Here is a 12,804-nt window from a genome sequence, read left to right on the forward strand (position 1 = left end):
GGAGGGTGTCCAATAAACCCTTTAAACAGCCCTGAGCAACCTGATCAAATTAGACCTGAGCAGGGGTTGAACTAGGTGAACTACAGAAAGCCATTTAGATTTACAACCCAAATTAGTCTATGATTCTATAAAAATGCATGAAAAAGCAGAAGATACACCCCTCCCCTCCTCCCCCTGCCCCTTGTTAAACACAAAAAAAACCCCCAAAACAAAACCAAAACCAACCAAACAGGAAAAACCAACCAAACAGGAAAAACAAACAAACAAACAAAAACAAAAACAAAAAAAAAAAAGAGAGAGATAGAGACCAGAGACCACAGTAAACTTTAAGGAGCCAAATGAACATATTTACAATCAGAAAAGATCTTGCACAGTAAGAAGAACAAAAGTCTACTTACCTTTGAAATAAAATTAGGTCAATTGAAAAGAAGTGGAATTAAAAGAACTGGACTAAAAATGCTCAAAGTGACACATTCCTATCTATGTCAATGCGTAGTTGTGACAATATAAATTACCTTCTGAAACTTGGTATTTCTAAATCATTGTTGACATTTTTATAAACTCAGAAAACCATCAAGGAATAGATACCAATGCAACAGTTCAGCTGGGTTTTTTTCCTCAGTATGACATGCTCAAATCCCATAGTATTTGTAGCACAAGAGCAGCACTCACAGCCCCACTCTCTAGGCTGCCAGAAGGAGAGCACTGAGTGTGAGCACCACACAGGACAAGCTGTTGTCACCCACCAGCAGTGTAAGCCAGCCTGCAGCCTCCCTCTGAGCTGCCCTCCAAAGTGGGTCCTTGCACTAAGTGAATTGGTCTCAGAAATCAGATTTTTCTACCACAGACAACACATTAAGATTCTGCTACTGTGTTTCTGAAGATGTTTCTCTGCAGCTAGAGAGAAAGGCATGTCTTTGTTTAATAAAGTGAAGTGCAAGAAAGTTTTTTGTTGGTTTAGTCATTCTAGTTCAGCACAGAAAGCTTCACGTGCGCTTCAACTGAAAGGCTAAGTTTCCAAAACAAGAGCAGTAATACCCTTTGCACATGGTGTTATGAGAAACAGCTGAAAATTACCTACAGCAGTTTGGAGAACGGAGGCTGCTGCTCCTTGGTCACTGAGAAGGTCACCAGATGCTCTTGTGAAAGCCTATTTGCCAGCCAGAACTAAGAGCTGTTGCTTTGGCTGCCTCTCAAACACAGGGCTACAAAATGCTTTCCAGAAAGGTTCAGATGGAAGGGATTACTCACAAATTGCCTTTGTCATCACTCAAGAGAAGAACTGTCTCTAGCTGGAAATATTTCAGAGATATTTATTGTATTCTGAAAATTTCATTTTATTTCTAACTTATTTACAGTTAAACATTCAGAATCATAAAATATGAAGTATAAAATATTTAACAAAATAGATGCAGTCCATGTTGTTCAGGTGCACCATAAATATATGATGAAACAGTAAACAGCATAGGAATTTTCTGATGGTCCTCTCTGTCATTTACCAGGAAAAAGAGTATGTAGACCTGCCTCATACATTCTGGTCTGACCATTATGGCATCAATCTTTCATTTCAGAGAGAACAACACCACTACTCTGGTTTCTGTGTCCTCAGTCCTCCACAGTTACCTTCACTGTCTAAAAGGCCAACACTATAAGTTCAATACATCAGATCCCCTCTGAAGTTGGTATAGTCATATATTCAATACATTTTTTTTAATACAGAATTTCCTAGAAAAGAAGAATCAGGTAATTCAGTCCATATGAACAAAAGAGTCATTTATTATATATATATTCTCTAGTAAGTTATAATAGTCTCTTGGATTTTAAATGTCTTTTTGCTATTTTCAATGCTTAAAAATTATAATTTTAAAACATTAAATATTGTGTTATATACATTATGATTTAATTAATCATTCTAAACACGGAGCCTTCTCCAAGTGAAAACTTGGATGAAACAGAAAACAATTTCATTACATAACAGGCTTTAGAAGTTCACTTCATACAACCATAAATTTGACTATATGAAAAATAGCCAAACATCAATTTGCTCCTATATGGGACTTTTTTCTGTTTGTTTTTCTGATCTTGGGGAAAGGGGTTTTTGGCTGTTGTTTTTGTATAAACTGAAGGACAGACCTAGTCATTACTTTTGTCCATGTTCAGTATTTTAACTTTTTTTAATCTCCTACCTATTTTATATAAAATAACAAAATATACAGAGAAAGCTGAGTTTGTTACATTAGTTCATACACATACAGTAAATAAAACTTTTTAATGTATGGCTTTGCAAAGGTAGATTATGAAGTGACTTTTGTATTTTATTTGTTTAAAAGCATTTTAAGAGAACGTGTTAGTGTGCTTACAATAGCGGCCATGGTATTCGGATGTCGAGCCAAGAGTTTAATGCTAGGATCACCAGAGGTCTTGCCTGACACTGCTTCTGCAGCCCTCAGAAGACAAATGTAGTTTATTACAACCTCATCTATCTTAGCTATAATTTCCTGCTGCTGTGTTTCAGAGTTCATGACTTTAACTAAACGCATGCAGGCTTCTGTTAAGCAACAGAGTACTTGAAAGCTGGAAGTCATAGCTAAAAGCATTTCCTCAGGGCTTTTATCAGCCATGGCCATTTTCCTGCAGGCACTTCCCAACTGTCTCGATTCCAAAGATAACAGTTGTTTGTACTTAGAAAGTTTAAGGTCATATGTTTCTGGATGTAAATCTTCTCTCTTGCCCATACTTGCTCGGACCAGTGAGAGTAGCTCATTGGCATCCTTTTGTGCTGCAACAAATCCATCAGGCATTGCATATGTCTTCTCTTTCATCACGTTTATTCGTGTGATTCGTGCATCGAAGGCTACATCATTGAGATTCACATCAATTTGGCCACCTTGCCTGTCAGCACTGCTCTTCTCATGCTCATTGACTGCATCACGTGGGGGCTCAGCAGCTTTTGGGGACACCAAGACTTTCTGCTCATTGTCTCCAGATGACTGAGCAACTGGTTCTGTGAGCTCACACGGGGTCTGTGGTTCGAAGAGATGTGAGAGCTGATGGCTGTCTCGGTCATCTTCCTCCTCATTGTCATCATTTCCTCTGCTGAGGAAGCAATAGCTGAAGGGGCCCCGACACCTCCAGGCGCTGCTGGTCAGCTTTCGCAAGGGCAGTGTTCGACACTGCTTGGAGTCCTTTTGACTGGTGCCAGTGCCCGAACACTTCTTACTGTCCTTCTTATCAGTGCTGACGTACACACAACTCTGAGAGTAACTTTTGGACAGCTTTTTGCCCAGGGAAAATTCCACCCTTCTCTCCGATTTGGATTCATCCTTTTGGGTGGTGTCCAGGCATTTCAAGCTGGCCGTGGCTGCCTTCTTCTCAAACAGCATCTCAGTGCCTGCAGATCTTCCAATGCTGCTGCTGCTGCTGCTGCGTCTCAGCATTTTCTTGTTCTGCGGCATCCTGAGGCTTCCTCCTATCATGTCATATGGCCATAAACTAACTGTTGCCCCACAAGCCTGATTTACTTTGGGAATGTCACAAGAGTCTTCATTTTGACTTGGCACCTTTGATTCTGATAGCATGGATGATAGCATGATGGAGTCAGCTAGAGGCTGTCTAGGAAAAGCTGTAGGCATGCCTCCTTGTCTTCCCTTTTCAGGCTCTGTGAAAGCTACACTAGGGGTAGTAGAAGAGCAGACAGAATAATTAAGCATCACCCTGATAATATTCATAGGCTGAACTTTTAAATATCTTTTAACAGTCAGTACAAATGTTTTCCTGGTACTTCCCAATGGTCCCCATTCCTCAAAATATTCCATTAAAAGTTCATTACAAGTCTTTTGTATTTCACTAAAATGCCTTTTACAACTGGTCAACAAATTGTAATTTATGAATAAGTAATTGTTCATTTCACTACATCAGACTTACTCAAGAAAAGGAATAGCAAATTGTGTACAAAACATCCTCAATCTCCCCTAATATATGGATTGCATGTTTTCTATTAACTAATTAGATGAATAATTTCAGATTAAAATACCTTCTTTAACTACACCTGAAAGACCACGGAAAGATGTGCTTATAGTAATTTTGGTTTGGTTTTATAGCAGTTTTTGGCAGAGAAAGATTATTTCTCATTTTAATTCTTAGTCTGTTCCACTTTTGGATTTTTATGCATTCAAACACTAGTGCTACATGTGGGTTGCAATCCAAGAAGAGGGAAACATTTAAAATTCAGCTGAAAGAATTTCAATGCTGTCTCTGAAAACTGCATTTTTTATAACTTTAAAGAAACACCTACTGTCAGATTGTGAAGTAAATTCATGCCTAATAAGGTAGTGACATTTTCTTATTCTTAACATCTAGAGCTTTTTATTCATATTGGCATGCTTTTGACAATCTGCTAAAATAGCATATAAGACACCTAAGAAATGAATCAAAGGTTTTGCTCCCCTATATTAATATAACTTCTGAAGTAATTTTACAGTCTAACAAGCATCTGGGACTCAAATGACTCTGGATTTTGGAGAGGCTTCCAAAGAGTGGAAGAGAGGCCTCTTCATCAGTGTCCCTCCAAATATTATAACTGCAATGAGAGGTTTTTAAAAAGTTGATCTTTGTATTCAGATCATCAGAATATCTCAACAAATAAAATGAACAGGTAAACTGAAGGTCTAATCTCACTGTCTGTTACAGCCTGATGATGTAGTTCCAGATAAAGATAATAGAAATGTCTTACTTAGACCTCAACATGAACTTGTAACTTTAAGAATAAGCAGAAGAAACACTCTATTACTGCTGTACCTGTAGTTTCTTTTATCTTGGGAATCCGATGACATCCTTCCCTCAAAGTGCCGAAAAGTGGTTCAGCATTGATTGCTGAATGCCCAACAGGCACCGTCATTCTGTGACACATGGCTTCAGGCTGCTGGTGCAGGTCCTTGTATGTCGTTCCGTGGTTTGGAAGAATGGCAGCTCTTTCATCTGCTGGAACATAGGCAATGCCCTTCATGGATGGATCAGAGATGATGTGTTTACCATCAGAGGTACAAAGAGGGGATTCAACGGGGGTAGCACACGTGCTACTGCCTGTGCTGCATCCTGCATCCACTGAAGAGCACTGAGAGCTCTGCAGCGAGAAATGGCCTTCACTTTGCAGAGATGACATGCGCTTAGCCAGGTGATACTCACAAAGTCTAGCCACACCCTGCTCAGCTTCTGGAAGCTTTGAAGGATGGTCATCTGCAGATAGATCAGTATCTTCTGCATCATTTAGGTCTTTGGCTGAAGACACGGGAGTCATATCTGACAGGAAGTTTTCACCTTGGCTAAGCCCTGAGGTGTCATCCTGATCCACCTCAGGATCCACTTCATCCTTACAGTCAGTTTCTGTTTTACCAAGGACAGGAACTCTTGGAAAAGTCTTCCCATTAACTGTTTCTGGGCTTGGCTTATCTGCTGCCCCATCATCGTCAGCGTACCATCTTTGGCGAAAGGCAGTTCTCTCCACATTGAAAGTGCTTAAGCGCTGGCTGTCTCTTGCTGAAAGAGTTCCAAATTTAGCTTTTAGATCTTCATCAGACTCTGCTTTTTTATTTCCCTGTTGCTTTTTCACAGTAGCATTGCCATCAGAGGATGCTTTTACTTCGCTGTCTGTCATCTTATTTTTCCTTTTACTAGTGCAAGAATATACCAAGGATCCCATGTGCAATTTGCTAAAATAATCAGTGACAGATTTTGTTTCCATGGTCTCTGGCTCCATTTCCATGTTATCAGAATGAAGAATCTGCTTTGAAGGCACAACTTTTGACTGTAGCTCTGCAGCCTGACCACCAGCCAAAGGCTGTGAGGGCTTCATACCTGGCCCTCCAGCCTGATTCTTAGCAATGGGAAATTCAGTCTGCTCTTCCACAAGCGGTTGGTAGCCTTCACTTGTGGTCAAAAACATACGTGCAGTGTTTTCCGACTGTTTCTGTGCTGCGGCTAGTTCAGAGCTTTCAGTCATTTCAGACGAATTTGTTTCATTGCCAGAATCTGAAGATGACTCAGGGCTATATGCTCGCAGGATAGCTACACCTGCAAGCCACAAAAAATAAGAGTCAATTAAATGACAGCAGCTGAGGCACCTGGAAAAGCGACAAGCAAAAGGGGGTGTATTAGAGACAAAAATATTCTTTGTAAGAATACTCTGACTTTATTGCATAGTTCCCGAGACAGGTAGTTTAATAACAGTGGTGGGTCCATTAAACATGAAATACGATGTATGAAAAATGATGGCAAAAAAATAAAAGGAAAACTAAAAAAAAAAACCAAACCAACCCTCATGAAATGGAGTACTTCCAAAGCTAAATGGATGAGATGGAATGATTCTCAATGAATAAATGTAACTATGGTGAAAGAACCTGAATTGTCATTCGTCTGCTGTTCCTCTGAAGCAGCCAAAGCTTCTAGTGCTTGAAGAGTAGAGACTACAGCATCATCTAGCCCCTTCTCACACTTCCCCTCTGTATTAGTAGGGACAGCATCAATAAGCGACACTGGAATGTCATCATTGCCTAGATTACTGTCTTGCTCCTTGTTGTCTCTAGGCTGTGTCGCTTGATTCTGAGAGTCTTCCTCATCAGAACTGTCCCTGAAACCAGGTGGAGGAGCAGCAATGGCCATGTTTAAGGTATGCAAAAGGAAATCATCTTCATTGTCATCACCTTCCGGAGGTGGAAGTGAAGTCAAATCAATAATGTCATCGCTAGAACCAGAAAGGCTGAGAAGAGCAGGCCTATTGATTTCTCCTACCATAATATCTTCTTCACAGCTTACTTCATCTTCATCTTCAGCATCATCTGTGTTTTCTGCATAACAGATATCATGCAGCAAAGGCTCTTCTATCCCTTCTGCAGCTCCAAATATTTTACCATCACTTATAGTTGCGTAAACAGAGTTTGTAGCAAACTGAATGCTTTCAGCATCTGGTGACAACTCCAGGCCTTTAATATCATTGGCATTACTAAGATAAATGGCTCTTTGTTTTTCTAATACTTCTGGACTTTCATCCAAAAGCCTTTCATAGCCAAGAGTCTGGGGACTGAGACCATCCAAGTTGGGATCTCCAAATATAAAGGAAACTTTTGCTCCCCGGGGAGAATCCTGTGCTTTCTTGCTAGGTTCCAAACCTGAGAGTGACAGCAGTGAAGGCTGGTTAAAATTTCTGGTTTCTTCTGTTTCAGCAGGGTCACTTTGCTTGGCCAGATGCTGATCAAATCCACCTGAATTATAAGTATTTTCTATGTACAGATGTCTGTTCTCTTTTGGACATAACAGACTTTCAGAAATGTCTATAGTCTTCTGTTTTGGATCAGCAAAGGACATTTGAGCCTCCTGATCTCCTTCGGCCAGGAAAGTGGTAGCTTTTGGTATACAATTCCACTCAGAAGCAAGGATATTATGCTTCCCTCTATTTTCAGGTCCTATAGCATGGTGAAATAAAATCAACATTGTGAAATCAAAGAACGAAGTCATATAATTTGTAAACAATAATTTGTTGATGCTAAGTATTAAACACTCTGAATAGGATAGCTGAGCCATCAAATACTTCAGAATAGTGTTTTCAAATTCATCTCTGTTCCAAATTAAATACCTGTTGACTTAATGACCTAAAGTTTAACTGGTACTTCTGTGCTCTAAAACAAATCTAAACCTCAGCTAGGTACAAATGCTGTTCCAGGCATAGTAACACAAAAGCAGCTGGTTTCTACAAAACCATATGTATTCTGACAAAAGATATATGCATATAAAATAATAACACTCACAGGAAGAGTGCATCTGTCTACTAGAGTATGAAGGAAATTCAACACATGGTTTATTTTACCATGGAAATGCTATCATAAACTGGGTATTGGAACACTACTAAGCTGAATTGAATACTGTGGTGCTAGGTCTGAGCCAGCAATCAGATGTCATTTGACACAGCTTTCTATTTATCTGGAGGTGCTCTGGCTTAAGTTGACCTCTGCTTTACACACTGGACCATGGCTAACAAACTGTGAGATAAATACCTGTTTCTCGGCCCCCTGCATTTTTCTTGTTGGCCATGTTAAATATTGAACGCCTTGAGTCAACCAGCAGTCTGTAGTATCCAGCTGTTAGGCAAGCAAGATTCATTGCATCTGATGACTCCATCAGAAGAGTAATAGGCTAAGAAGAATAAAATCAAGTTAAGGCTGTTCCTCCTCAGTTTGTTTGCCTGTTGACAATACTATTACATCAGAGCAAAAGTAATTACATCACAAACACCACAATGAAAAATACACGTGAGAATTTGTTCTCCTCACTACCAATATCAAACAGTGTAAAATGTTCAGTCAAGATTGGAGTTGTAGTAAGGCAGAAGTCCAACTAGACATGTTAACAACTGATTACTCTCTTTCTGAATGAAGCTAACTATTTTAAGACTCTTGCTCCATCTTTTTCTTGCACAGATATCTTACTCTGGTAAAAGAATTATTTAACATTATTCTGAATATGCCAGAGGTGGAGAACCTGGTACAGCAGGTGCTGGAGTCTTGCAGTTGGATGGGAATCTGATGCTTCCCTGAAAATGTGGTGCACTAAGTATATGCAAAGAAGCATGACAGGGGTAGCAAACAGTCAGGGAAAGCTGAGGTTCATGAAATACAGCAGTCAGGTTAAAGCTATCATTACACTGCAAGACAGAGCCAGGTTAAAAGATTTCAGTGTTTGTGGCCTAGTGTTACTGAAAAGAAAAGTGGTGAAAAAATAAGCAGATAAGCAGAGACAAAGAGATTGGAGAAAGATCACCAGAAGTGTGACCAGCAAAGAAAACTAATATAAAACACTAAAAAAAAAGACAGTCCTAACAAAAAGTGAGACCTCAGAGCTTTGAAAAACTGTGGCTGCCAGGTTAGCAAGCACTGAACCCAAGATATCCATGTGAAACATACTTTAATTCTTTTTTCTTCAATTCATTTTCTTTTAATTCAATTTTCATTTTCTTTCACTTTTCTTTATGTATACATTGTCTTGCCTAAAAGATTTGTTCAAGTCTCTATAGCTTTTAATACCAAAAGCTGTTCTCCTCAAATGTAATTTACAAAGGTGGCTAGCCTCTACAACTCCTAGACAGGAAACAAAAATGAAGCCCTCATCATGATGCATAGATAGAAATTAGACCGCAGACAACCCATCTTATCACTCACAATTTGTAGTGACTCATAGTATGTGGACATTTGTGACAATTTATCATAATTTAGCATGCAGAGCCCACTGTCACAAGACAGATGCAAGGACCTATATCATTCATTCCAGGAGGAATATCACATGTAGGCTCTCCAACCTACTCAACCCCTTACTAGTAAAAAGAGAACTGATTCTGATGGAAGCTGTGGCCAAAACATAACTGATCACAACTTACTACCCAACCCACAATAGGTCTGATGAGTTTTTAAAAGCCTTTGCTACAGCACCTTAGGCCACAGTGTTCCAGGTGCCCTGAATGTTGTACAAATTGTTTTCACCAGCTTGGAAAAATATATTAAGGTTGTTTTTCTTTAACCTATTTTTGCTACAGCTTGAGCTTCTATTCAGTACATGCTTCTTTTAAGGTATTCAAATATAGCTATTATAGTTACTATAAATTATTAAACCTACATTGGATTAATTAATCTCTTTTTTTGAGCAACTACTAAAAATGGACATTTGAAATGCTACATTAATCTCAAATTTTCTGCAGTGATTGGCAGAAATTTACGAACTCTGTAAAAATCTCAGATTGCTGAAAACAATTCTGTGAAGTACTGCTAATCTGCTGAAAAGTCCTGTGACAACTAAACTTTTATTGCCTGCTTCTGCCAAGTGAAATGTTCTTGAGAACATATTTAAAGAAACAAAAATAAAATAAAAACCTGAACTGTCTGTTCATTAAGAAAATAATATCATATATAACATATACTGGTACATTCAGAAGCCTGATATATGAACCTGCTACTTGAGGGTAAATGAAAGGATGAAAACATCATTGAGAATACCTACCAGTGTGTGCCTGGATCTCCTTAACAGGACATGGTCACAACCCCTACTTGTGTCCCACAGAGACGCAACTTTTTGTCAAATTCCACCCAGAACCTCCCAGATTTTTACTTTTTAGTCAGTCTTTCGGGGTTTAAGATCACATGTGTAAGTGCAAGGAGATGAGGATATGCACAATTAGCAATAAGACATGAACTGTATTTTAATACATAACAAGATAATACCATGGTAATACATAATACTATGGCATACTGTGCTGCATATTACCTATGGGCAGATGGGAAGGATTTAATTTCTATATTACTTTCCCCATCTGTAAAAAGGTGATAATAGCTTTCTTACAAGAGGGCTATGAGTTTAGCACAGTAATGCAAGCAAAGCAGCCTGAGATCCTCAGGTGTTACCATTGCTAAGTAAGTAAGGTGAAAGAGATGCTGTGTTCACCAATCTGTAAATTTCTCTTAAATTGTTGTCAAAGAGCCTTTAAAGATTACTTTACAACAATGTTTTTTTCATTACCTTAAATACAGAGAAACTGTTCCAGGTCAATACACCTAAAGCATTCAAAGCAAAAGCCTAGTAAAATATTCCTCATGTGTGCTTTTTGTGTATAGCTGGGTAAGCAAAAAGAAGTGTTAGGTTCTATTTATTTTAATCAAATATTTACATTTCAAATAAAATGAGAACTCCACCTCCAATCTCTGGTTTTTCAGATTAATGCCCTAGAAAGTCTATGAAACCTTTCACTTCAAAGCCAAATGGAAACCACAGTGAAAACAACGAGGACAGCATAACATAGAAAACTCCACTGAGTTTGCCATTAGATGCCACACAGATGCAGTGTGTTAAGTGATATTTAAAAGAAATTAAATGACTATAGGTAGATGATGAGCATCTGTGAATACTGAACTGGAATTATAAAGGTAAAGAAAAAAACCCCACTAATTCCTCCAGTTTTTTTAATTGTCAGTTGTTATGTGGTTACTTGCAGTAAACTTTTTGGGTATAACACTGGATTACAGGGGACACTGGTCGAATGTAGCTGGCAATTCTTTACTGGTAATAATACTGTATATTACACTAGAAGGAGCTTCAAAAGAAGGTCAGTTTCATCATCACATCTTCTTACCATGGAAATACATGAACAAAATAACAAAGCAAGTTGCTGGGGGTCAGCTGAGAGAAAAATCAAAGTAGAATTCAGGTGCTGGAAGACACCAGCCTAGTACACTGTAGGCCCAACCTGTAGTATAAATGTAATGTGATCAAAAAATAAAGCTGAAAATGTACTCACAGAGTACTACTGGCATGAAAACATTCAGAACAGCATAGCTTAATCTAAAACTCAATGAGAAAAGCATTATTAAAAATGCTATATCAACACAAATCAATAACAAACTTACTTTTACATCTAAGACATGCAGCTCAACTCTAACACTGCTTTCATCTTCTGTAAACATCTCAATTCTGTTCACGTGGCTGAAGTCTGCCAGGAGAGCCACAAGATTTGTTTTGGTGTTTATCACATGGCTGATTCCATACCGTGGCCCTACTAACAGAGTCACTTCTGAACGCTTTTCTCCCTGCTTTAGCAGAAAAAGAAAGAAAACACAAGTAAAAAACATGATAGGTACTGTATAGTGACAGAAATCACCACTCCCTTCTTTCAGTTACACAGAGTTACATTTGCATGGCATTTCTGCATTAAAGATTACTATGTTTTTACTAGATAGATATGATACACAAGAGCATACTTGATTCATAATTTTAAAATAAGTAAAGAAATTTCTTGCTGTATGTTGATTGCACTCTAGATTTTAGGTGGATAGTTAGATGGACAGACGATGGATGGACTCTGCTTCTGTTAAAAGAAAAACTTGGTCATTAAGATTTTTCCAGACTAACAATTTTAGCATTCAATAGATAATTGGATGGTGATATTTGCTAAGAAAGTGCTATCTATCTCCAAATTCCCAATATAATTTTTATTATGACAAATATATTATTTTCAAGATTAAAAGAAACAAAAAGTGATTTGGTTAAAGTAAAAATTATTTTTAAGCACATGAATAGAACCTAAACTTCTAAAGAAAATTATATGATCCAGCTTTTGAAAAAAAAAAGGCATTAGATAAAAAAAATCAAGAGAAGAGACTATTTTAAGAGAAATGTTACCACGAGAGTTGCCTTGAAGACACGCCCTCCATATAATCGCAGATCACTGAGGAACTTTAGATAATGCACCTTGGCTTGCAGAGCAGAGAGCTGAGAAAGGAGAAACAGGGGTAAGAGGTAGTTGTGGAAATCATCACATTATAAAATTCTGAAAGAAAATGTATTTGTGGAATATAAAAAGAATGGTCTGTAATAACAGCTCTTTCGAGCCTGAAACTAAATCTTGAGATGCTTGAGCTTCAGATGAGGTGAAACAGTTTCATTCTTAAAATTAATATCTTGCTTGTTTAGTTAAAATGCACTGAGGACTTGGGAATGGGCAGATCAGAGCATTTCAAGAACATCCTAACTGCTTTAATGAAGGGAAAATGTTAAAGTACTCAGATTAAACATCTGTTCACTGAGGGATTTCAAGGCTAAGACAGCAGCTTTCCATTCATAAACTCCATCAGTTCTTAAACGTTTATGTACCTATACAGAGAAAGAGAACAGAGAATTTGCATTTGTCAGCTACATATTTTATATTTTGCTATGTACTTTTGCGGTTGGGCATATTATTCCACCTTGTTAGTGCATTTCCTGCTTTCTAAAATA

The 12,804-nt window shown here is 38.2% G+C and overlaps 1 protein-coding gene across 8 annotated transcripts in view; it reads right to left on the reverse strand.

The window, feature by feature from the left end:
* Positions 1 to 1,754: 1,754 nt before the first annotated feature.
* Positions 1,755 to 12,804, reverse strand: part of FRMPD4 (FERM and PDZ domain containing 4) — a 297,809-nt gene continuing 286,759 nt past the window's right edge. For 7 of the 8 annotated variants that reach the window (XM_074534698.1, XM_074534699.1, XM_005493444.4 and 4 more), the window contains 6 exons: positions 12,211 to 12,300; positions 11,439 to 11,621; positions 8,046 to 8,184; positions 6,396 to 7,457; positions 4,798 to 6,069; positions 1,755 to 3,667 (listed from right to left, as the gene is read on the reverse strand). In XM_074534698.1, the coding sequence (XP_074390799.1) occupies positions 2,316 to 3,667; positions 4,798 to 6,069; positions 6,396 to 7,457; positions 8,046 to 8,184; positions 11,439 to 11,621; positions 12,211 to 12,300 (4,098 nt within the window). In that variant the 3' untranslated portion in view covers positions 1,755 to 2,315. Of the gene's footprint in view, positions 3,673 to 4,797; positions 6,070 to 6,395; positions 7,458 to 8,045; positions 8,185 to 11,438; positions 11,622 to 12,210; positions 12,301 to 12,804 lie in introns of all 8 variants that reach the window. The other variant, XM_026797133.2, reaches the window with a different exon arrangement.

Source organism: Zonotrichia albicollis, chromosome 2, assembly GCF_047830755.1.
Source record: "Zonotrichia albicollis isolate bZonAlb1 chromosome 2, bZonAlb1.hap1, whole genome shotgun sequence".
Lineage (NCBI taxonomy): Eukaryota > Metazoa > Chordata > Aves > Passeriformes > Passerellidae > Zonotrichia > Zonotrichia albicollis.